Source organism: Prionailurus bengalensis, chromosome D3, assembly GCF_016509475.1.
Source record: "Prionailurus bengalensis isolate Pbe53 chromosome D3, Fcat_Pben_1.1_paternal_pri, whole genome shotgun sequence".
In the NCBI taxonomy this organism is placed as follows: Eukaryota; Metazoa; Chordata; class Mammalia; order Carnivora; family Felidae; genus Prionailurus; species Prionailurus bengalensis.
This window is the reverse complement of record NC_057356.1, coordinates 53,322,848-53,344,559: the sequence shown is the minus strand read 5'-3', so window position 1 is coordinate 53,344,559 and position 21,712 is coordinate 53,322,848. Positions and strand designations below refer to the sequence as shown.

Genomic DNA, 21,712 nt, shown 5'->3' with positions numbered 1-21,712 from the left:
CTGTGACCAGGTTGGGAAGTGAGGCTGGACAGGGAGGGGAGGGGCCTTGAGGGCCATGAGGGTTCCAGGAGTCCCTGGGCATCCATGAGATAGGCCTCAGAGGGAGCAGGGCCCTTGAGCATATATGCAAAGGGTTGATTTGTGGCCTGTGTGCCTATCTCTAGGATGAGTGTGCAGTTTTCAAAGGGTCTGGGGCAAAAAAGGATAAAACAAAATGAACAAAGACCACTGCTTTAAGCAGATGAATAGTGTGACTAAGTTGGTATTCAGAAAGATTATTCTGATGAGAAGTGGAAAAATGGATGAAAATGGGAAAATACTAGAACCTGGAAGACCAGCAAGGAGCTTTCTGCCTGGGCCAAGAGGAATGACAAGAGCATATGCCGAGGCTGTGGCACTGGAGAGAGGACAAGGCACCAAAAAGAAGCTCTAGGGGTGCCATCGGCTAGATGTGGTGGCCAACCATGGGATCAGGGTTAATGAGCAAGTTTCTGGCTTGGTGATTGCTAACTGAAACAAGTAATGGAGGATAAACATCACATTTGGAGAATAAGGAAGTTAATGAGGAAGTTAGGCTTGGGCCTTGTTTAAAGCTCAGGAGAGTTAATTTGGGGCCTGTATTTCATCAGAGAGATCTGGGCTAGAAACAGAGGAAGTGAGACGGGAATGCTAAGGGTGGGTCCCTGGAGAATATTGGCACTTGTGGGGGCAACGGGTAGTCAGTAGCAGAAGAGAGAACTGTCAGGGACATGAAGGAGTCAGGGAGCAGTGTCCCAGAGGCTAATGAGGACACAGTGTTGAGGAGAGAATGTTCTGTCTTGTGACATACCTTAAAGCAGATGGAATGAAGACCTGTGACAAGCCATTGAGTGTGGCATAGAGAAAACAGAGGCGACACCAAATGCAGTCTCAGTAGAGGGGTAGGGTAGGGTGCAAAAGACACTGTCCAGAGAAGTGACTCAGAGGGATATTAAAACTTGTTGGTTAAAAAAAAAGTGTGGTGGGAAAGGGAAGTAGAATGGAGGAGGGTATCTGGAGGAGGTGGGGGCAAGGGAAGAACCCTTTAGGAAGATACGGACTTGAGCAAGTTTTGGGGAATTCCAGAGAGGCTCTTGAGATGGTAAATATAAGGAAGCAGAAGGGAAGTATCCATGGAGCCAGATTCTGGAGAAGTTTACAGGAAACAGAAGTAGGTTCAAGTCAAGGAATTAGCCTTGGAAAGCAAGAACCTCTTCTCCCCTGAGGCAAGAGTGTATATAGTTCATTGGGAGATGAGGTGGAGAAAATTAAGGGGGTTCATGCCTATTCAGTGTTCCTGATAAAGTGGGAGGCCATATACATATGAGAGGTTGGCCAGGAAGGCGGGACTCAGTGGTGGGCAGTTCCCGCAACTGAAATGTGTTCATGTCCAGCTGTGTGGCCACAAACATGATTCAGGGGTGTCTACTGACATAGGAGCTTTGAGAATGGGTCCAGTAACCTTCATTCTAAACAGCTATGCCTCGTGATTCTTAGCCACATGACCAAAATTACTGAGCTGCTTATTAGAAGACCAGATAGACCGGGCAAATGAGGATATAGCAGAGAGAAATTTAACCCAGAGCTGACTGGCTTTCAATTCTGACACTGCCAGTCCTCCTAGGTAATGGTGATGCTTAAGGTATGAATACAGATCAGAGTTTATAAGGATGATGTACTAAATAAATAAAAAAGAAAGAAAGGAAGAAAGAAAGAAAGAAAGAAAGAAAGAAAGAAAGAAAGAAAGAGAAAGATATACAGGGGAGGGGAGAGTACTTCCTGGTCAGTAAACAAGGCTGGATATTTGAAGGTGGTACAATTAAAAATCACAAACTTCAAAGGAGATGAATTCATGAAAGAAGGAAGTAAGTGTGTGTGTGTGTGTGTGTGTGTGTGTGTGTGTGTGTGTGTGTGTTTGTGTGTGTTTGTAGAGTGTAGCTGTAAGTCTGCAGAATACTTTCTTTTATCCCCGGCTCCAAGACTAGACCTAGGAAAGCAAGCATTTGGCACAGTTTGAAAGGGAGAACACTTTTTCATTTAAGATGAGGAGTAGGGTGGTATTCTAGGGAAGACACTGAAGTACAGTATATGGAAGCTTCTTGGCAATGAAATGGTTCCAGGAAACATTTGAAATCACGGGAGGAGCATATGATATACCATATTTTCTTGACAAGATACATTATAAATTTCATAACAGCTTTTTGGGAACAAGAAAGAAGCAGTACATTAAATGCACACATTGTAGGGTGTGTCCCTGTGTCAGGATGCGAAAACATAAGTCAGTGCATATCTCAGAGTTGAGGAAATACAATAATAGTTGTGGATTATGACACTAAAGGAGATGGTCAGTTTATCAATAGCTGGGGACTAAGAAAACAGTGTGGAAGACGTGATAAAGGCTGCAGGGCTTTCAAGGGGGGACCAAAGGTTCATTGGGTGGTTTATGAGGGAAAGGTGAGGACAAAAAGCAAAGACTGTTAACTGGAGGTTCAGGTAGTCATTCAGAGTAAAGTGAGAGAAAACTATAAGCAAGGGAAGAAATTGGGTGTTAAGAGCTGTGTGTTGTGACCAGGATTAGGAGATGAGAACTTGGGCTGTATGGAGGCTGTTTTTTTGGGTCATTTACGTGTGGGCCACCTGTTGCACAAATGGCTTACAGGCATATTTTAGTACCTGGTAGAGCCAAGGGGTGGAAATAAAGTAGGAAGGAAGCAGAAAGAGAGGTGAGACAAGATTGGACATGGCCAGCTTTGCCATTCCTACCCATTCATCCATCCATCCATCCATCCATCCATCCATCCAGTGTCCAGGCATTGCACTTCGCATTGGTGATGTGTGGCTAAAAACCACTCTATGTTTAGAATACTTAGATTTGGTCACTTCAGGAGTAGTTGAGTAAGAAACCGTGTGTGTAAGTAGGCATAACATTCCAGAAGTTGAGAAGCCTAAGTAGTTCCCTATTGGGAATAGGCAGTTTCTAGTGTTGGCCTCAAAGGAGGCAGTGGGTGACTGGGGGGGGGGGGGGGGTGATGCCTGATGTAGCCGTTTAGCCTTGAGCTGTGTGTGCTCAGGCAGCAGCCCAGGGGGAGAGAATGTGTATCTTAACATAAAAATCCATTTTTTGACTTTGGAGAGGAATTCACCCGATGGGATATTTCTTTGGGAAATTCATGTCTTTCTCAACACTGTCAATCAGATCTTTGGGTTGTGCACATTTGAAACCCTGAAGGCAAAGTGGTGATAAAAATCAGAGTATCCAGAATTAGGCTTTAGATACCAAAAAATAGATATAGGCCCTGAACTCAGTCACAGGAAGCTGTGGATTTTTAGAGAAAGCAACTCTCTGGCTAGAGATAATATGCCTTACATTTTACTTGAAATGTAAGAAAATGTAAATATAGGTAATTCATATGCATTGACTATTATTTTAAGAATTATGTTTTAATAGAAAAAGTAATATCCTAAGTCATGTCATGTGATATGTTATAGTCCACACTACCATGAGCATGTGGTTTGGGCCTGCACACACCTAACGGACCCCAGACCCATTTAGGTTGGGTGGCATTATCACATGTCTTGCTAATTCAGCATTAGAAAATTATAGTAAATACCATATATAACCAATGATGCAACTAAGTTTTTCTCAACACATAACAGAAGTAGTTTGGCATCAGGCTTTGTTGACAGGACTGATGGGTAGCTTACAACTGACTTTTTTTTGTTCTTCCACTTGACCTGACCCTCTCGTGAACTGGCAGCCCCGATTCTATTCAGGCACCGAGTTCTGCTCTTTCCTTTTAACTCCATCCAGTTCCACCTTCCAAATAGTGAAAATCAAGATTTGATAGATTATGTTATTTACACTTGTGTGCTGATTGGTGGCACTGCTGGATAAATTGATTTCAGAGACTATATTTTTGACTTTTTAATTTCTTTTTTATTTTTTTAAAAATGTTTATTTGTTTTGAGAGACAGGGAGAGAAAGCGTGTGTAGGGGTGGGGCAGAGGAGAGGGAGAGAGAGAGAATCCCAAGTAGGCCCCATGCTGCCAATGCAGAGCCCGACATGGGGCTCGATCCCATGAACTGCGAGATCATGACCTCAGTCGAAATCAAGAGTTGGACGCTAAACCGCTTAACCGACTGAGCCACCCAGGCGCCCTGACTTTTTTATTTCTAATTGGGGAGAGAGCATACGTTCTCACTGGAAAAGCTCAGGTTAGCACAGGTGCTGAGTGAAGATTGGGGGTTCTCTGTGGAGTGCAGCGGGTCCTTTTTCTTCAGTTGCCCTTGGCATCTCAACAAGTGAAATAGAGGGGGGCTAGTCTGGCTGATTGCTTACTTTTTTACACGTAGAGAAAGTTTTATCCTCTTCTGGTTTTAAAGCACTGGAATGCTTCTTTGAGTGAAACCTGAAGGGGACATCCAGTATGTAAAGGAGGTGACAGTCACTTCAGTGGGTGCAATGGTGGGAGGACCCCAAGTCCTCCCTGAGAGATGTTTTTCTACTGAGGATCGTTTGGAAACCATGTCACCAGTAGTTCTTCTGCTTCGTGCCTCTTCCTGGCCATTCTCTCTAATGTTCCCTTTTCCCTTCACTTTCTGTGCATGGCATCTTTCCCCTAACACCTTGTGTTGAGAAGTGAGCTGGTGTATTGAATTAAGAATATGCAGATTAGGGGCGCCTGAGTGGCTCAGTCATTTAAGCATCCAATTCTTGATCTCAGCTCAGATCATGATCTCAGGGTTCGTGGGATTGAGCCCCACATTGGGCTCTGTGCTGACAGCATGGAGCTTGCTTGGAATTCTCTCTCTCTCTCTCTCTCTCTCTCTCTCTCTCAAATAAATAAGTAAACATTAAAAAAAAAAAGGAATATGCAGATTATGACCCGCTGGATGAGGTTAACACAAGCCATTCACATGGGGTAGGCAGGTAGTCCCTCAGCATCTGAGCTCCCACTTTTGGGGAAATGAAATTCAGGCAGTCATTTTGATTGGAGTTACAGTTTCAGTACACCCACTCACAGGAAACAGAGTCATAGGGTTTAATTACAGATCCCAGAAGCAGGGGGGCTCAGTGAGCTGGGGGAAGGGCAGTCTTCTGTTCCAGGTTGAATGAGCAGGAGATAGAGAAAGGTAGCCGGCACCTATCACTTATAGGATGGGACAGAGGTCACTTAACTTTTTGGTGGGCTTAACTCTAAGTGATTATTTTAAAAGATGCCCTGGCAAAAGCAAAAAAGAAATTTATGGCGGAAATCCTAGACTCAAGTCCTTATCTAAGTGACAGACTCTGGGTGTGAGCAGGGTTATCATAGTGTGAAATGCCTAGGCAGCAACTCAGAAAAACAAAGTTGTTTTTGCAGAAGAACAATAGTTGTTTTTCTCATCACAACTGACCCCGTGATGCCTAGGCATTAATCTTTAGGGAAAATCATAGGCACTATCTGAACGGTGGAGGTATTATAAGCCACTGGCAGGGTTTTGATCACCCAGCACATGAAGCACTTAAGCACAGCAAAAATGCCAGTCAGCAATATCTATAGACAACAATTGGAAATGCTGTTGGTAATGACCCTCTCCATTTGTTGAGGTCCAGCCAAGAAAATAAACCAAAGCCCTTGGATAAGGTTAAGGTAGGTATTTGTTTAAAAACTTGGGTAAGATGATGGAATACATATACCTGTTGGGCTATCTTTTGTAAATGTGTCTGAATGTTTCCAGAATTATTAATATTCATGCAGCAGATGGGCCCTTTACAGCACATATAGCTTCTTCCCTGGCCAGTAGATAATCTAAAACTAAACGGTTATCCAAAACTGTCTGCTGCATCAGGGCTGGGCTTTGGTGTAACAGTCCAGTGTGTTTGGCAGGGTGGCTGACAGGTTGCTGTTTATCTTAATAATTTGTTGTCGTGTGCCTAGTGGGGTGGCAGCTAGCTCAGTCCCAGTGAGGGATAACAGCAGACCTGTGCCCAATATAATGGAGTTGAATACTGTATGCTTTTCACGTGAGGGGGCAGATATACGGATTGGGGGGTCCTGTTCAGCGATGTGTAAGGGTAGCTCCAGGGAGACTGAAGTACACTGGTAGGAATAGATAGGACTCGTGGGGGCTGGCGCGGAGGCAAATGCATTGGAGGTTGAGGGAAGAAGTGCACATATGGAGAGCCATGTATCTATGACAGCCCCAGGGCATTGGACCCACAGTGGACACTAACTGCTTAATCAGGGAATCTAAAGTAAGTTGGAAGCCCCTCCTGGATGGTTGGGCATTGAGGCCCAAGGCCACAGGGGTGGTTCTCCTTGGGACAGGGTGTAGATCATAAGCATCCATGTGGTGTTGGTTCCTGGGCAGATACGGAGGATTATAAAAGGCACTGGGGGCTCCTGCCAAGCATCACATAATGTACTGCAAAATGTCCTGCATGAGAGCAGTTGAGCACCATGGACAGAGGTCAGGCAAGCCACAGGGGCGTACAGGGAGAGCCTTTTGCTGGTCAGATGGGGGCAGGATCAATATATTAGCTTCGTAGGCCACTAACTCGGGAACAGCCTTTGTTGAGCCTGGTAAGATGTCTGGCAATTCTAGCAGCCCTCGAAATAAGCTGTGATTTCTGCCTATCGTATAAAAAATATTTAAGACTGTCAGAAGACTTGAATAGGAGGATTGTCTATTTTGTGTGTCCTAGTGGATAATTAGGGAACTGTATGGGTAATTGTCCCTTCCAGAAGAGAGACAAGCTCTGGGGAGTTGCTGGGTCCCTAGGGCAGAGGCCTTGGCAGCTTCTACTCTCAGAGGTCAGAGTTTGGGAGCCCAGATCCTGGTACCAGGGCTGGGACATTCCAAGCGGTAATGACATTTGCCTTCAAGGTGGGCCGGTGGTCTCTTGAAGAGCCCACAGTGCCTGAGCAAAGGCTTCCAGCTTGTATTTGAGCTGTCCTGGATTAGGGGCCCGTGATCTCCAGAACCACTCACACAGAGGGACCTTTGGTCATCTAATGAGAAAGTGAGCTGAGTTGAGGTGCCACTCCTCCATGGGGACTGAGAAGGGGCCTGGAAGCCCTAATATCTCTGGGGGCCCTCTGTTGGGTTCCTGGCTGAAGGGGGGAGAGGGGCCATTTGCCTTTACTGGCAAACAAGATTTGGGCTTCAGGAAAATTATCTTTTTAATGTCTAGCTATAGCATTAATGTGGTCTAATGCCTATTTTGCCATATCTAACATTGCTGTGAATTGTAACAGTATGGCCTTATAATTGGGTGGGGGTGCTTTAAGAAGAACTCCTTAGATTCGGGCCCCGAGGGCACCCTCTGGGTTGGAAGTGGCCAAGGGGGTCCGTGGAAGCATGCCCATTAGCCCATCCCAATTTTATATAAGTGGAGGCATGCTTCATCTAGGCTTGTCTACGTGCAGGGAACCCGAGCTGTAATAACTGTGATGGACGGACGGGCCTGGTGCCAAGCCATAGAAACACACATCCGGTGAGGCAGCTTCTTCCTCTCATCTCTGTGGACTCCGGAGGCTTGTGGGGGAGGTCTCTTCCTGAGAGTCTATTCCTGTTTTTGTCTGCATCTCCTGCCCTGGTGGCTCGACGCATTTGGGAGTACTGTCGCTGTAGTGACAAGTCCAGAGGCTCCTCCAGGGTGTCTGTAATAAAATAGGCCCTCAATACCTTGGGTTGTTTTTTTGGTTCAAGTTATGAATTTTGAGGACTTTGGCCAGTCTGGCCAGGGCACGCATCTCAGCCACTGTAACCAACAGTTCAGAGCCAGTTCCAAAGACCTGTAAGAGCCAATTTGCACCCTTCTCCCCCTTCCTATGGGCAGATTTTTCTAGAAAACCCTTGCATTTCTATTCTGTATAATTAACTTGTCTCCATTTCTTTTCACCCTGGTGGTTGGGCGTTTTGGTTGGAAGGATAGCGACAGGGGACACCTGGGATGGAGGTTGCCTCTTCCCGGACTCGTGCTGCCACACCTGCCTTTCTAGGTTGTTCCAACCAACCCTCCAAGTGGTCGGGGTTCCCCTCCACCAGTGCAGCAGTAGCTGAGGTACTGGGGAAAGCTCCCAAGCCGCAGGAACGTAGCACCGGTGATTAGGCGTGTTGATATGCCATGCTGTTCGGTAATGAACAGGCCACCTGAGCAGGGGTCTTACAAATGTCTAGTGGTTTTTCAACCTCCACTGGGAACTTGGGAGGAGCCGGTACCATGTGTTCAGGGGCCCTGCTTTTGTAGCGAGAATGTGTCCTGCTGTACCACACCAAGGATGGGACTCCTGACATCCCATGGGGTTGGGGGGTGATTTGCGACAGCAGCAAGCATTGTGGCAGCATAGGAGGTTGTTGACCTCAGCATTGTGTCCACCCAGAGGTCTGTGATGCCCCTGGTAGAGTCACCTCTCTCATGTGTTAGGGCTGGCTTTCCAAGCTCAACACCCTAGTCCCAGCCACCAACAGCGTGGGCCCAGCAGCCGGCCATACCTGTGGCACTAATCTAAAAGAACTCCCTTCTGTGTCCCTGCCACTGCCCTGCCCTGTCCACTGTCCCTGCCTGGGGAAAGTCGGCAGGGTCCTGCTATTTCCGCTAGCTCACCTTGGCCCGGTGCTGGGACTCTTGCATGTGAGTATTGCAGATTACCTCCAGACCTGACACACAGCAGGGACTTGTTTAGGGACTAGTGGGAAACACACCTACTGCTGACTGGAGCCTGCTGGTGGTCAGCTTTTCAGGGGAGTCTGCCTTTCACTGCATCGACAATTTAGGGTGGGGATTTGTGAACAGTACGCAGCGGTGCAAAAACAGTGCCACAGACTGCAAGCAAGCAGTGGGTTCCTTCCCAGGGAGACTGAGTGGTCTGGGAGAGGAAGTTAGTAAGCCATTTGTAGCTCCAGGGCATTGTATGGGGGTACACACTGCACCCACAATCCCATCATTATCACCGGTTGTGTTGAGAAGCAGAACTGGTATATTGAATTAAGAATACCCAGATGCCACCCACATGGGGCAGGCAGGCGCTCCCTCAGCATCTGAGCTCCCACTTTGGGGAAATGAAACCCAGGGAGTCATTTTGACTGGAGTTAGAGTTTCAGCACACCCACACAAAGGAAGTCGAGTCACAAGATTTAATTACTTCCAGATCCCAGAAGCAAGGGGGCTCGGTGAGCTGGGGGAAGGGCAGTCCTCTGTTCCAGGTTGAATGAGCAGGAGAGAGAGCAACTATCACTTACAGGGTGGTTGGGGCAGAGGTCACTTAACTTTTTGGTGGGCTTAACTCTAAGTGATTATTTTAAAAGGTGCCCTGGGGAAAAGCAAAGGAGGAAGTGATGGCAGGAATCCTAAAGTTGCATTCTTATCTCAATGGTGAGACTCTGGGTGTGAGTATGGTTATCATAGTTTGAAATGCCGAGGTAGCAGCTCAGAAAAAAGAGTTGTTTGTCTCATCGCACCCCACCCCACTAATTTTGTGCCTCTTCTTCCTCTCCTCTTTCGGATCATGCTTTTACTGTTCCCAGTGGTGGCCATCCTATCTTGGAGGCCTGTCCCTTACCATCCGTCCCCCCTCACCCCCCAAATAGTACTGTTGCTGTGACCACTGGCATGACAACTTCATGCCACTGGGTTGTCTTTGGCCTTCAGCCAGTATGAGATTAAGATTTCAGAGGAAAGAGCAGCAAGCACATAGGAAGGCAGCTGAGGGCCTCTGAGGACGGTGCGTGGGGGGCAGGCAGAAGGGAGGTTGGACTCTGGATGCCTCGTGCATTAGAGATGGTTAAGTGGTGGGCACCGGAGGCCCTGCCCATTGAGGAGAGAGACGTAAGACTTGCCTCTTCGTTTGCCAGTGTGTGTGTGTTTGAGATGAAAACGCAACAGCAAATGAGACTGGAGGACCCTGCTGACAGTAATGATGATTACAGCTGTTAAAGCAGTCAAGCTGGAAAAAAGGCCAAAAAAATTGGTTTAACAGTGCATATAGAATACCAGCCTCAGTTACTCATATGAACTGCCTATTATTTATAATGACTATCATTTTAGCAATCATGCATACCATTAAGTGCATTAGATTTACTTGTGTGAATTTTATTTGATTACAGTGGTAGATTCAGTCTTTGTCAGCTAAGCTGGTACTTATATTGATCAGTCTTATGCTGTGACCTCCCCTTTCTCTTTGAGTTCATACGTTACTCTTTCCTTTTAGGTGAGCCTCATCTTTCTAAGATTAGCTACTTTGCATATCTTACCACCCAAAAGGCAGGGTAAAAGGCCACAGACGTAGTCAAGAGAACTGGCAGACGTTAGAAGGTTGCACTTTTCTCCCCCAGCTTACCCTTTGAAATGTAGACATTTGTATTTTATTTTATTTTTATTTTTAAATTTTTTTTAAGTTTATTTATTTTGAGAGAGAGACAGCATGAGTGGGGAGGGGCAGAGAGAGAGAGAGGATCCCAAGCAGGCTCTGCACTGTCAGCGCAGAGCCCGACGCCGAGGCTCGAACTCACAAAACCGCTAGATCAGACCTGAGCCAAAAACAAGAGTCAAATGCTTAACCGGCTGAGCCGCCCAGACGCCTGGCATCTGGTTTTTACAATGCTTCTCGCTGGCATGCCTGAGTGTTTAATGGAAGCTACTGATACTCCTGCCTAGTTAGGAGGAAGGGAGGGAGGGGAAGAGACGCAGTTGTGAAACCTTAGGATACAGAATGACAGGAGGAAAGGAGAGGGCTCTCTCAAAGAGGAATTGAAGGTTTTCTATGTGGAGTCATGGCCAGTCAGGCTCAGACGACCTGAAATGGGAAACCTCATTTGTTGGTATGTATTTTATGAGATGAAGAGGTTAGACCTAACTTAGTTCTGTTAGTTCTCAGTTCTGTTTCCGACTGAGTTAATGGAAATGACTTTCCACCTGAGTCATTTGTCATTTCAGTGGTACACAACAGAAAAGCTAGTAGTAAAAACACCTCCAGTAATATATTTGTTAACTCAGAAAGTGAGTGCCTGGTAGGCCAGGAATATCTTAAAAGCCTGTAGTTTTCCAGTTTTGCAAATCAAGGGGGTACTGGGTAGGTGCTAAAAATATAAATAGCTGAAGTTGTGTTTGCAAATTCTCTCTCTTAAGAAATGTCAGTAGTGGGCAGTAGGAACAGCTAACGTATATTGAGTGTGTACCTTTGTGGTTGATGCTGTTGCTTGATCCTTCTCATGGCACTGTTTCATCTAGTGGACACAACCACACGGGGAGGCAGGTGTTACCATCTGCTTTTGCAAAGAAGGAGGCTGAGGCACAGAGAAGTTAAATAGTGTCCCCAGTACACAGAAGGTAGGATTTGGCGGTTTCCTGCCAATCTAACCGCTTAATTAACACTTACAGACTGTGCTCTCGTGCTACCTAGGTTGACTATGTGGAAATTAAAAGTAGTTTTAAAATATGTGACTAAATTGTCAAATTACAATAATAAGCTAATCTGTAATGACGTGCAAACGTTTCCCAAAGAATATTAAAAATATTTGCTGTATTAAACAATTTGATTTCTCTTATCTTTGGCTGATTTACCAAAGATAGTGGAGTGATTTTATAATTTATCATCCAAACTAAAACTGAAAGGGAATGATACTAACAGTTATGTGGTGATAACAGGAATAAACTGTACTGTCCTGGCAACTAAGTTATGCCATCAGCCCTACCGATTGTTGTTTGTCTTGCTTCGTATTAAAACAATTCTTCACGTGTTTGACCTTCTAGGGGGATTCCTCAATGTCAATGTAAGTGAAATCAGTTTTGATGAAATTCATCAACTCTTCTCCAAGGATTTAGATATTGAGCCAGGAGGTCACTGGAGGCCTAAAGACTGTAAACCCAGATGGAAGGTGAGGTAAATTTTTTCATAAGTAATATAATTGTTACTGTGCATTTGAGGAAAAGTGTGCTTGATTCAGAATATGTAGTGAAATATATTTGTCTTGAAAATGTAAGGCAACAGAATTTTTGTATTTAATGTATAGGTATTGACAGTTCAGATAGGATTTAATAGTGTTGCCTGGGAAGGCTGTAACCACACCTCTGCGTATATACAAAATATGTGCTCGTGCGTTGTCTCTTGGAGATCCTGGTAGTAAATGCCTCATTTGAGATTGGCTTGGAAAACAGATTTTTTGGTCACCATTCTGTTTGGAATGGGCAGAGGCTCTGACTTTTCTGCCTCCTGCTGCTGTCCGCAATGCTCATTGTCACCTGTAGGCATGGCCCTACCGAGTCCTGGAACTGTGACTTCCAGTTGGGTCTCACACTGGGGTGTTCTTAGAGTCTCAGCATCCTCAAGAGGCTGCTTGCAGGTCACAGTGGGACACAAAAAGGAGAACTTTGGGTTCTTCGCCTCTGTTTCAGAAGGCAGAGCACAAGCTTTTTATCTTTTTGACTTGTCAGACTTCTTCTTAATGTTTTGTTTGAAAACCTCTAAGGGAATGGTCTGCCTCTGCGGTTTAAAATCAGTTGTAAACCCTGATTTAAATCAGAGTTGCTTACAGTACTGTGAAATTCGCGAGTGGGTGCATATATATATATATATATACACACACACACATACATATATATATATGTTCCTGTAAGGTGGTTATGTTTGAGTAGGAAATAGCATTTACAGAATTCAGGTGAAAACTACAGAGGATTGAATCAATAGTTATATCCTGGAGGATTGTGATATAGCCTTAGTTTGAGAAAAGTTTTCAGTTCCTCTTTTGAATATTAGTATTTTGCTAAAATATTTGTCTTTTGGTACAAAGAAAAATCACTGCTGTGAAGGAGAATGTAGATAAAAGCGCTCCGACTTAATTGGCCTTGAACTCTTTGTGTTGGGGAAGTGTGTTATTTCTATCTGCGTCCCTAACACCAGATAACACTATATTATCTTGTCTAAGGTAAGCACTAAACCCAGTTTTGCTGAATTGAGGTTACAAGACAAATAAATGTCTTGTTACATTTTTTTTTAAGTTTATTTATTTATTTTGAAAGAGAGAGCATGAGCAGGGGAAGGGCAGAGAGGGAGAGGGAGAGAGAGCCTTGCTCTAAATTATTAAATAAATGTTAGGGTGGGTTTTTGTTTGTTTGTTTGTTTGTTTTTTTGCCTCACAGAAGTTGTGAAACTACTTAAATGGATTCCAGTACAAATTTTGGCAAATCATTTATTTTACAGTTGTCTGGTCAGACTCCGTTAATAAATGAATCTTCATATTTCATGATTTATTTTTCTCACATTTGTATACAAAATAGGACCTAATTTACACAATTCTACTTTTAAAACAAATCCTGGGCAAATAAATTATTTTTCTTGGGTGATGAGTATGTTGAATGCTAATAAGAGAAAAAAACATCATTAATCTCAACAGCTGTGGGGTAGCAAAGAGGTTGGTCTTCTGACGTGTTTAGGTGGGGTACAGCATACTGCTTAGACGTGCATTGTGCGCTGTGGTAGAGTAATTTGGGATTGGGAACATTAAGTGTTCTTGTTCTTCCTTCATTGGTCTATATCAGACATTGGATTTAAAATTTTATGGTTTGCTTTCTTCTTCTCACTTTCCGGGAGAAAGGTATATCACACACAAGTAGTTCTATTTAAAGATTTTAGTAGACTATAAACTCCGTGTGAATGACTAGGTAACAATATTGAAAGTGGAGTTCCCAAGAGCAAGCTAATTCAAGGATCTAAAAATAAGCTTATTTTATTTAGGAACCGTATGGTAGTGCTGTTGTTATTTCAACTTGATGCAAACCCTTCTCAGAATACAGTTTCTGGTTCTGAGCTATGCAGCTAAAAGTATGAGAAGAAATTTGGACATGATTCAGAGGTGACTGGTACTTGCCGTGTTTAACTAATTAAGGACATTCCCCTTCTCTCCCTGCCCCCAACCTGTTTACATTCTAATGATGTCCCATTCTAATCTTGGAACAGAGTTGAGAGAGAGGGAAAGAAGGAATTACTAGATATATGTTAAACATCTGCTACCAACTTGATTCTTAATATTTGAGGTTCTTTTTCTTTAAAAAAAAAAACAACTAAGTTCATTAATGGCCAATTAATTGGAACTGAGATCTTTGAAACCGAGTGATTTCAGCAATTCTCAGGTATTTTGAACACTACAGGTTCCCGTGAAAAACGGGTTGGAGCACAGATTGGAGGCCTTATACAGGCAAGCTTATTTCTAAAGGGGTTTGGAAGAGGAAGATGATAATGCTTTTCTGGACATTAAAAGGTGAAGTGTTTACCTGTGACCTTGCTTTTCCATGCAGGGATCAGGTGGAGGTCTGGACTGGAGGTCTAAAGCCTAAAGGCTTAAAGAAGCAGGCAGCTGCCTGCTGTGGGTGTCTGCTCAGAGGCAGGGTTCCATATCGAGTCCTCAAAGATGAGTCTTAGCATCTATTTCAGAACTACCCAGGGTGTTTGGTAAAAGTGAATATTCTTGAACTTAGTCCTCAGACATTCTGATTTTATTTGTGGAAAGGGACAAGAACCTGCATTTTTTTTTTTTTTTTTAATCAAGTGCCTCCTGTTTGAGAAGCTCCCGCAGACACTGGAAATGGGGAGGATGAGGATGATGGACCGGAAACCACTGACGAAGAGAGAGCACAGCAACTTGTACTGTGTTCCATCTTCGTCAGTGGCATAGAGCTACCGCACCCCTCAAGTAGGCAAGTTTGCAGCCGGGTCGTCTAGGGACACTGTAGCCGGTGGTGTGCCTGAAGTTTGAAAGTAGGACAAAAACTTAGTGGGGAAAATGTATGTAGTAAACACTTTTCTTGCTAATCTCATGGTGAGTATAAGAGCACATAAGCAAGCAAGAAATGTAGGTGCATAAATTCAGTAAGATTAGTGGCTTAAAGTGGGAGCAAGCTGAATGGGATAATTTTGCTTGAACAAGAGGTGGCGAGGAGGGATTGGTGAAGATGAAGTGCTGTTTTGCAGAAGATAACGACCAGATGTTGTCTGCTGTCGCTACTGGAGATGCATCAATGGGAGAGTGGCTCGCACAGCAAATTAGGGCACATGTGAGAAATGTCCTGAAGCAAAGGTTATTAAACCTTATATATATTATTGCAGAACCCTGAGATCTTCATTTTCTAGACAATAATTTGTAAACTGTTGAGAATGTCATTCCACCGCCACAAGAAGGGACATGCCAAATGAATTTTTAAGATACTGTTTTGCTTTATTTTAATAAAAACTTTGCTTTAGGCATGTTCAAAATATTTGATAATGGTCTCATTAAAATGTGGCCATTTATTTGCTATTAAGACAACAGTTTACTTATTTTGAATTTGCCAAGACACTGGTAGTTTTTTTCTTTTATAATATTCTCAGTTTCCTTGTAAGGTTAAGAAAAAAACCCACAAGTCTTGATATTTTAAATGCTTCATTGAACAAATTGCTGATTTAGAGGCTACGACCTTGTCTATTCTTATATGTTCAACCCATCACTCAGCATAATTGTATTTAATTAATGTGGACGATCTTTAATGTGGACTCGGCAGCTACTTAGTAGCTTCTTCCTTTAAATATCTTCCTTTAAATAATTCGCCTTAACTGCTTTTGTAGCCCATTTACATTGTCACAGGCGGCTGCCTTGTGGCCAAATTCAGAATGAGGAAGGGCAAGCTTGACCCTTACTTCTGCAGAAGTTACCACACTGTTCACATCTGGTAAAGCCAATGGTAGGGGTTTGTTCTTGCCATCTGACTTCTTCCCCTTCTTTTACTTTTCATAGTCGTTTGCTCTCCTAAGAGTGAACATAGGGGTCCCTAGCTGCCTTGGGAGTTGTGTTGCTTTGGGAGTTCTGTGACTATGCCAGCAATGAATACTGGACACCCACCAGCAGGTCCCCAGTCAGTGGGATGTGTGTAGAATGAGCAGTGGCCGCCATGTTGGGGGTGGGCAGACTCTTGGATGTGAGTTAGCCTTGCTCCAGCAACCTTGTGGTCCTTACATTCAAGAGGTACCTTACAGGTGAACCAGAAGGGAATGGAATTAAGAGTGCAGCTGGCAGAGAGGCACCAGAACCTCTTTAGTTCTTACAACTCACTGAAAATAAAATAGTGCACACATGAAAATATCAGTGTCATAGCAGCCATTGTCTCTTTTTCTGCTGTCTCATCAGCATTTAGGGAAAACTAGTGGTGGTGATTCTAGTTTAGACATCTTCAGTTTTGCTAAACTATCTTTTGTGGGTTTTTTAAAATGAAACTATTTTAATAATTTAAAAATTTCTCTATTTATCCTGGTAATGTAAAATACATTCGTAAATGTTACCATTCTCTGTTGACTGTGTCTAACGTCATGACCTGATTTTACAAATAGGACCAGGTCCTGAACCTATGCCTTCTCAATTATTTACATTTATTCATTCAGTAGTAAAAATTATTTGGTATAGGTGAAATTTTAGTAAATCCCAGATATAATGTTCCTACAAAGTTTTCTCTTATAACCAGTTTAAACTGTATTTTAAAATCCAGAATATAAAGTGACACATAGATACTGTAATTAGATATATTTTGACTGTTATGTTCTTTGAAAATCTAATGATTTGGGGATTTATAATCTGTACAAAACATTTGTTTTTATTTCAATTTGCATTAGAAAATTCACAATTATAATAAAGCCAGTTTAGCTAAGAAAAGCAATGTTTAGAAAACATTTCATCATTTTCAAGGACAAAGTCTAAATTGTAGGGTAATTTAGCTTGTATGACAAATCTTGGATCCAAGAAATAGAGGATTTGAGTAAGTGGTGGTTAATAATTATTCATTTATTCCTATTTTATATATAGATGGTGTTTTTTAGTCTTGCTTTTAAGAGCCCCAATAATTTTTCTTTCCCCCTAGGAGAAACATCGATTTACTGAAAAAACTACTTAATTTCCATATGTGTTTTTTCTTTTGTTCTTTACATTAGGTAAAAAAAACCACATTTCTTTGGACGAATTTCTTTGTTTTCTACTGCTTACATTACTTTTTCTTTGTTAAGCTTAACATTTTATTTATTTATTTTTAAAAAAATTTTTTTTTTTTTCAACGTTTATTTATTTTGGGGACAGAGAGAGACAGAGCATGAATGGGGGAGGGGCAGAGAGAGAGGGAGACACAGAATCGGAAACAGGCTCCAGGCTCGGAGCCATCAGCCCAGAGCCTGACGCAGGGCTCGAACTCACGGACCGCGAGATGGTGACCTGGCTGAAGTCGGACGCTTAACCGACTGCGCCACCCAGGCGCCCCGTGTTAAGCTTAACATTTTAATGTAATTTTACTATCAATTTCATTTTATTTTATTTTTAAAAAAAAATTTTTTTTTCAACGTTTATTTATTTTTTGGGACAGAGAGAGACAGAGCATGAACGGGGGAGGAGCAGAGAGAGAGGGAGACACAGAATCGGAACCAGGCTCCAGGCTCTGAGCCATCAGCCCAGAGCCTGACACAGGGCTCGAACTCCCGGACCGCGAGATCGTGACCTGGTTGAAGTCGGACGCTTAACCGACTGCGCCACCCAGGCAACCCTCAATTTCATTTTAAATTCAGTATTATCTACCACTGAAAAACATAAAATGTATCAAAAATTTAATTTTACATTTTGATTAAATGAAAAGTAACTAACATTATTATGAAACTTCTATGATATATCTGTTATATTTCTCAAAAATAACTCTAGGCTGAATAAGCCATGTGTAAGATAGTAGATAATCAAATGGAATGTCTTTTAAATTCAATTTTAAAATCATGAATTTATTATTTACGATCTAATTTAAAACCTAGAAGTTACTCTTGACACATCCCTTCCCCACCCTCCTTATATCCAATCCATAAACCAGTCCTGTTAATTCACTTCTCACATGTTCCAAAAATTCATGTACCTCTCTTCTTCTCCACCCTCACCTCAGTTCAAGCTTCCATTACCTCTTAGCTTAACCAGCTCGCTGAATCGATTTTTGGCTTTCTCCAGTCTACTCTCCACAGTAGTCTTTGCCGTCCCCAAACCTGATTTTATCAGGCCTTTGAAGTCTTTCTAGGACTTCCATGGTGACCATACGATAAGTAAATATCACAATGTAAGGAATGGCCCTCAGAACCCACTTACACCTTCCAGGTTCACAAGACTGGAAATGGAACAAAGGCAAAGGCTGGGTCTGTTTTTTCTCACTGTTGGATCTCTAGTGAGAAAATCTATGAAGGTTTAACTTTAAAATTTTCAGAAATTTTTAAGGATCAGTTTTTATCTTTACCTCCAGGGCTTGCTGTGCAATATTTATCTACATATGTGACTATTTTGTTTTTAAGGTGGCAGTTCTCATTCCTTTCCGGAATCGCCATGAACATCTCCCAATTTTTTTCTTGCATCTGATTCCAATGCTCCAGAAACAGAGGCTGGAATTTGCCTTTTATGTCATTGAACAGGTGAGAATATTTTTCAGAATGGTAAGTATAGTGGAACTTGAACTCTTCGATACGGTGGGATTAAAAATGTTTAGTTTAGGGTGAATCTTTGGTTTTATATCTTGGTAAAATCTCATTTGGGATTAAGCGTATTATATATGCCACATTTTGTTAATCCATTTATCAGTTGATATGCTCCTATCATTTTTAATCATCACGTCTTACCTATTAAGGTGAAATGTTGTTCTTGAATTATTTTTCATATTATCAGCTAATTTTTTCTCCATGAATATTCTTCATGTCTCAGTATTCCATATATACAATTTCTTTCAGTCTTATTTGAACCCTTTGGAGATATTTGCCATACTTTTGTTTTTTTCCATTCCTGTCATTACCTAGTTTTATATTAAGGTATCATCTTGGATTTCTTAACTTATCTTTCCCCCACCCCACCTCCCAAACACTAGGGCATTTGCTGAATTTTATCAGTGATTTCTATGTAGCATTTCTAACATGTGTATTTTGTTAATACAAATTTGTTAATAAAATTTCAAATATATTGTAATTTGGCTACTTTGGGCTTGATATTGATAACCTCATTTTATCCTGATACTCCTTCTTTTTACTCACACTAAACCTGACTAAAACTGTATTTCCTTATTTATCAGTAGACATAAAGTGACCTAGCTTATATTATTAGATGCTTATGGGTATTTCGTGTGGAAAATATTCAAGTTTTGTTCCTAAGGTTATTATATTTAGTATGTTTTTCCAGCTCCTTTGTGGCTTATTTTAGATCTGTTCTTAGCTTTTTGCCTCTATTTTTACCCCTGTGAATGCTTGCTATTTATTAGAATTTACACTTCCCTGTATGTAAATTACCCCGTCAGGTTTGTTCCTGTGCATATGATAATGCATATAGTACATCTCTGTACTTTTTAATGTAACAACCTGTACTATGAAAATGGATTTTTTTTTTTTTTACCTGATAACAAATCACAATTTCTAGCTACTTTCAGGATAGCCATAAGTAAAAACTTCTAGGTCAGTTTTACCAACTGCTAGTTTCCTTTATTGAAATTTCAGTCTCCTTAATGTGTTGGGAGGTGAGACGTCTGCATCCGTGTTTTCATGGTCCTCCACTCTCCCAGCTGAGCTATCGAAGAGGGCACAGTGTCAGTGTTTGTAAAGGGATATTCTTCCGAGAGTTCAGAACCACTGAATTATTTTGTGTGTGTGATAGAGCAACCTTTGCAAAGCAGCTAAGATCCATATTTTATAAACTTCTTAAGTCTAAGTCTCAGCCTTGATCGATATTAATTCAGGCCCATGTAGTTGATAGTGGGTGGTTTTGAGGTAGTAACATCTTTACCACATATGAAATAGAAGAGTGGCTTTTCTGCTGGACTGGTGCCCAGAAGTGCTAAGCAGTTGAAGTTCGGCTCAGAACTTCAGTTAAACGTGGGAGGTTATACACATATTTACCACTTCTCCTTTCCAAACACCAAAAATGAGAGTGAAAGAAAAAAAGGTTTTAAACCAGAAGGACAAAGTGATGGTCATCAAGAGATTTCAACACATTTCTGGAAGTCGGGGAGTAGATGGAGCACTGATGACTCCCTTAGCAAAGCAGGGGATGTTCGAAGCCCCATGCTTGTTGAGGGTGATTGTGACAAGAATGGAGGCAGTCTGCTGGACAAGCTCCTGCAGGTCCCGGCACTTGAGAGATGTCACAGACGGACCGTAGCACTGGCCATAGAGTCACGGGATTGATTTAAAAAGTTTGATTACAAAACAGTCACATTCCCAGTTCCTCATCTTTGCTCGTGCTGCCAGGTGATTGTTGTGTCTTGTAAGAAATGAAAGTTTATCCTGTGGAGAAACCACACCAAAGTCCTGACTGTGCCAGCACAGCCAGGCTGTGGGGCCTCGAAGCAGGAGGGGTTGAGTGAGTCTGCATACGGACCCTGGGGATCCTCAGGCCTTTTCTCTGTCTGGGGTTTTTGAAGCCAGCAGGGGATTCAGAAATGAATCCCCCCCAGCCCCTCCAGCTGACAACAGAGCATAACTTGTGTCTTTATTAGAGAAATAGATTAGCCTCAGAAAGGAGATGCCTGATGTTGTACTTAGACATCTCCAAAGGAAAAGGCCAGCTCATCGCTTTATCACCTCCATGAAGCCCTTTCATTCATTCAACAACAGGGATACAGCAGGGAACAAACCAAGGCAAGGCCCCTCGTTCTGGTGAGGAGAGATGGGCAGTGAATCGTTCATGATGTGGCAGGTGGTGCTCGGGGCTAAAGATCAGGGCAAAGAGAGCAGTAAGGGCATGGACACGTGTTCTTTTGTATAGAGTGTTCAGGGAAGGCCTCTCAGAGGAGGTGAAGTTGGGGCAGCCCTGACTAGAATAATGGGGAGTGGATTCCAGGCAGGAATACGATCCAACAAGAGGGAGAGTAGATAATAGAGACAGTGAAGGAAACAGATAAAATCTTCAAAGAACAACAAAAGCTCATAATCAGTATCCACAAAGAATAAAGATCATGAATCTGCAAAAATAGGACATCATGAAGAATAGTCAGAATAAGGAAGTTACTGTAAAAGAAAATGTCATTATTAAAACAAAACGTAGAATGCTGCAAGATCACTAAGAAAATAACTCCTAAAATAGAACTAAAACATAAGAAGTTAAGAAGATCAATCAGGACAGAATGTCACGGGGGTAACCACTTCCAAGATGGCCCGCAGGGATTTTGCCTCTGTGTAACTGGGCCCCTGAGTGGTCTCCAGCGAATACGGGCTGACTTGCGTGGGCAACCAAGCTGCAGAAGGACAGCATGTGGCTTTTGAGGGCAGGTCATAAAAGACCTTGCTGCTTCTGCCTTGGTCTCTTGGATTACTTTCTCAGGGAAGCCAGCTACCAGGTCATGAGGACACTCGAACAGCCCTGTGGAGAGGAAACCACATCATCTTGGCAGCAGCAACTTGCCGGCTGGGGGAGTGAGCCACCTTGGAAGTGGGTCCCCCAGCTGAGGCCCAGACGTCCTGGAGCAGAGATGAGGCGCCGGTGCAGTGCCGTTGGCATTCCCTATTCACACTTGGTGGCAGACTTGCTGAGCAGAGTTCTGGAAAAATAGAGCACGAAAAAAATTGGGGAGGGACTGGGAAGAAAATGACCAAAGAAATAATACAAGAAAATTTCCCAGAAGGAAAGACATGTCTTTGGATTAAAGGGGCTCACATGTGTATGCAAATAAAATACTGACCTGCTGTGAAGCATTTTATT

The 21,712-nt window shown here is 42.7% G+C and overlaps 1 protein-coding gene across 2 annotated transcripts in view; it reads left to right on the top strand.

Annotated features, from left to right (window-relative positions):
• Nucleotides 1-21,712, top strand: part of B4GALT6 (beta-1,4-galactosyltransferase 6) — a 68,086-nt gene that overhangs the window by 35,507 nt on the left and 10,867 nt on the right. Inside the window, exons 4-5 of one of the 2 annotated variants that reach the window (XM_043558536.1) lie at nucleotides 11,757-11,881; nucleotides 18,331-18,447. In XM_043558536.1, coding sequence (XP_043414471.1) covers nucleotides 11,757-11,881; nucleotides 18,331-18,447 — 242 coding nt within the window. The remainder of the gene's footprint in view (nucleotides 1-11,756; nucleotides 11,882-18,330; nucleotides 18,448-21,712) is intronic. The other variant, XM_043558537.1, reaches the window with a different exon arrangement.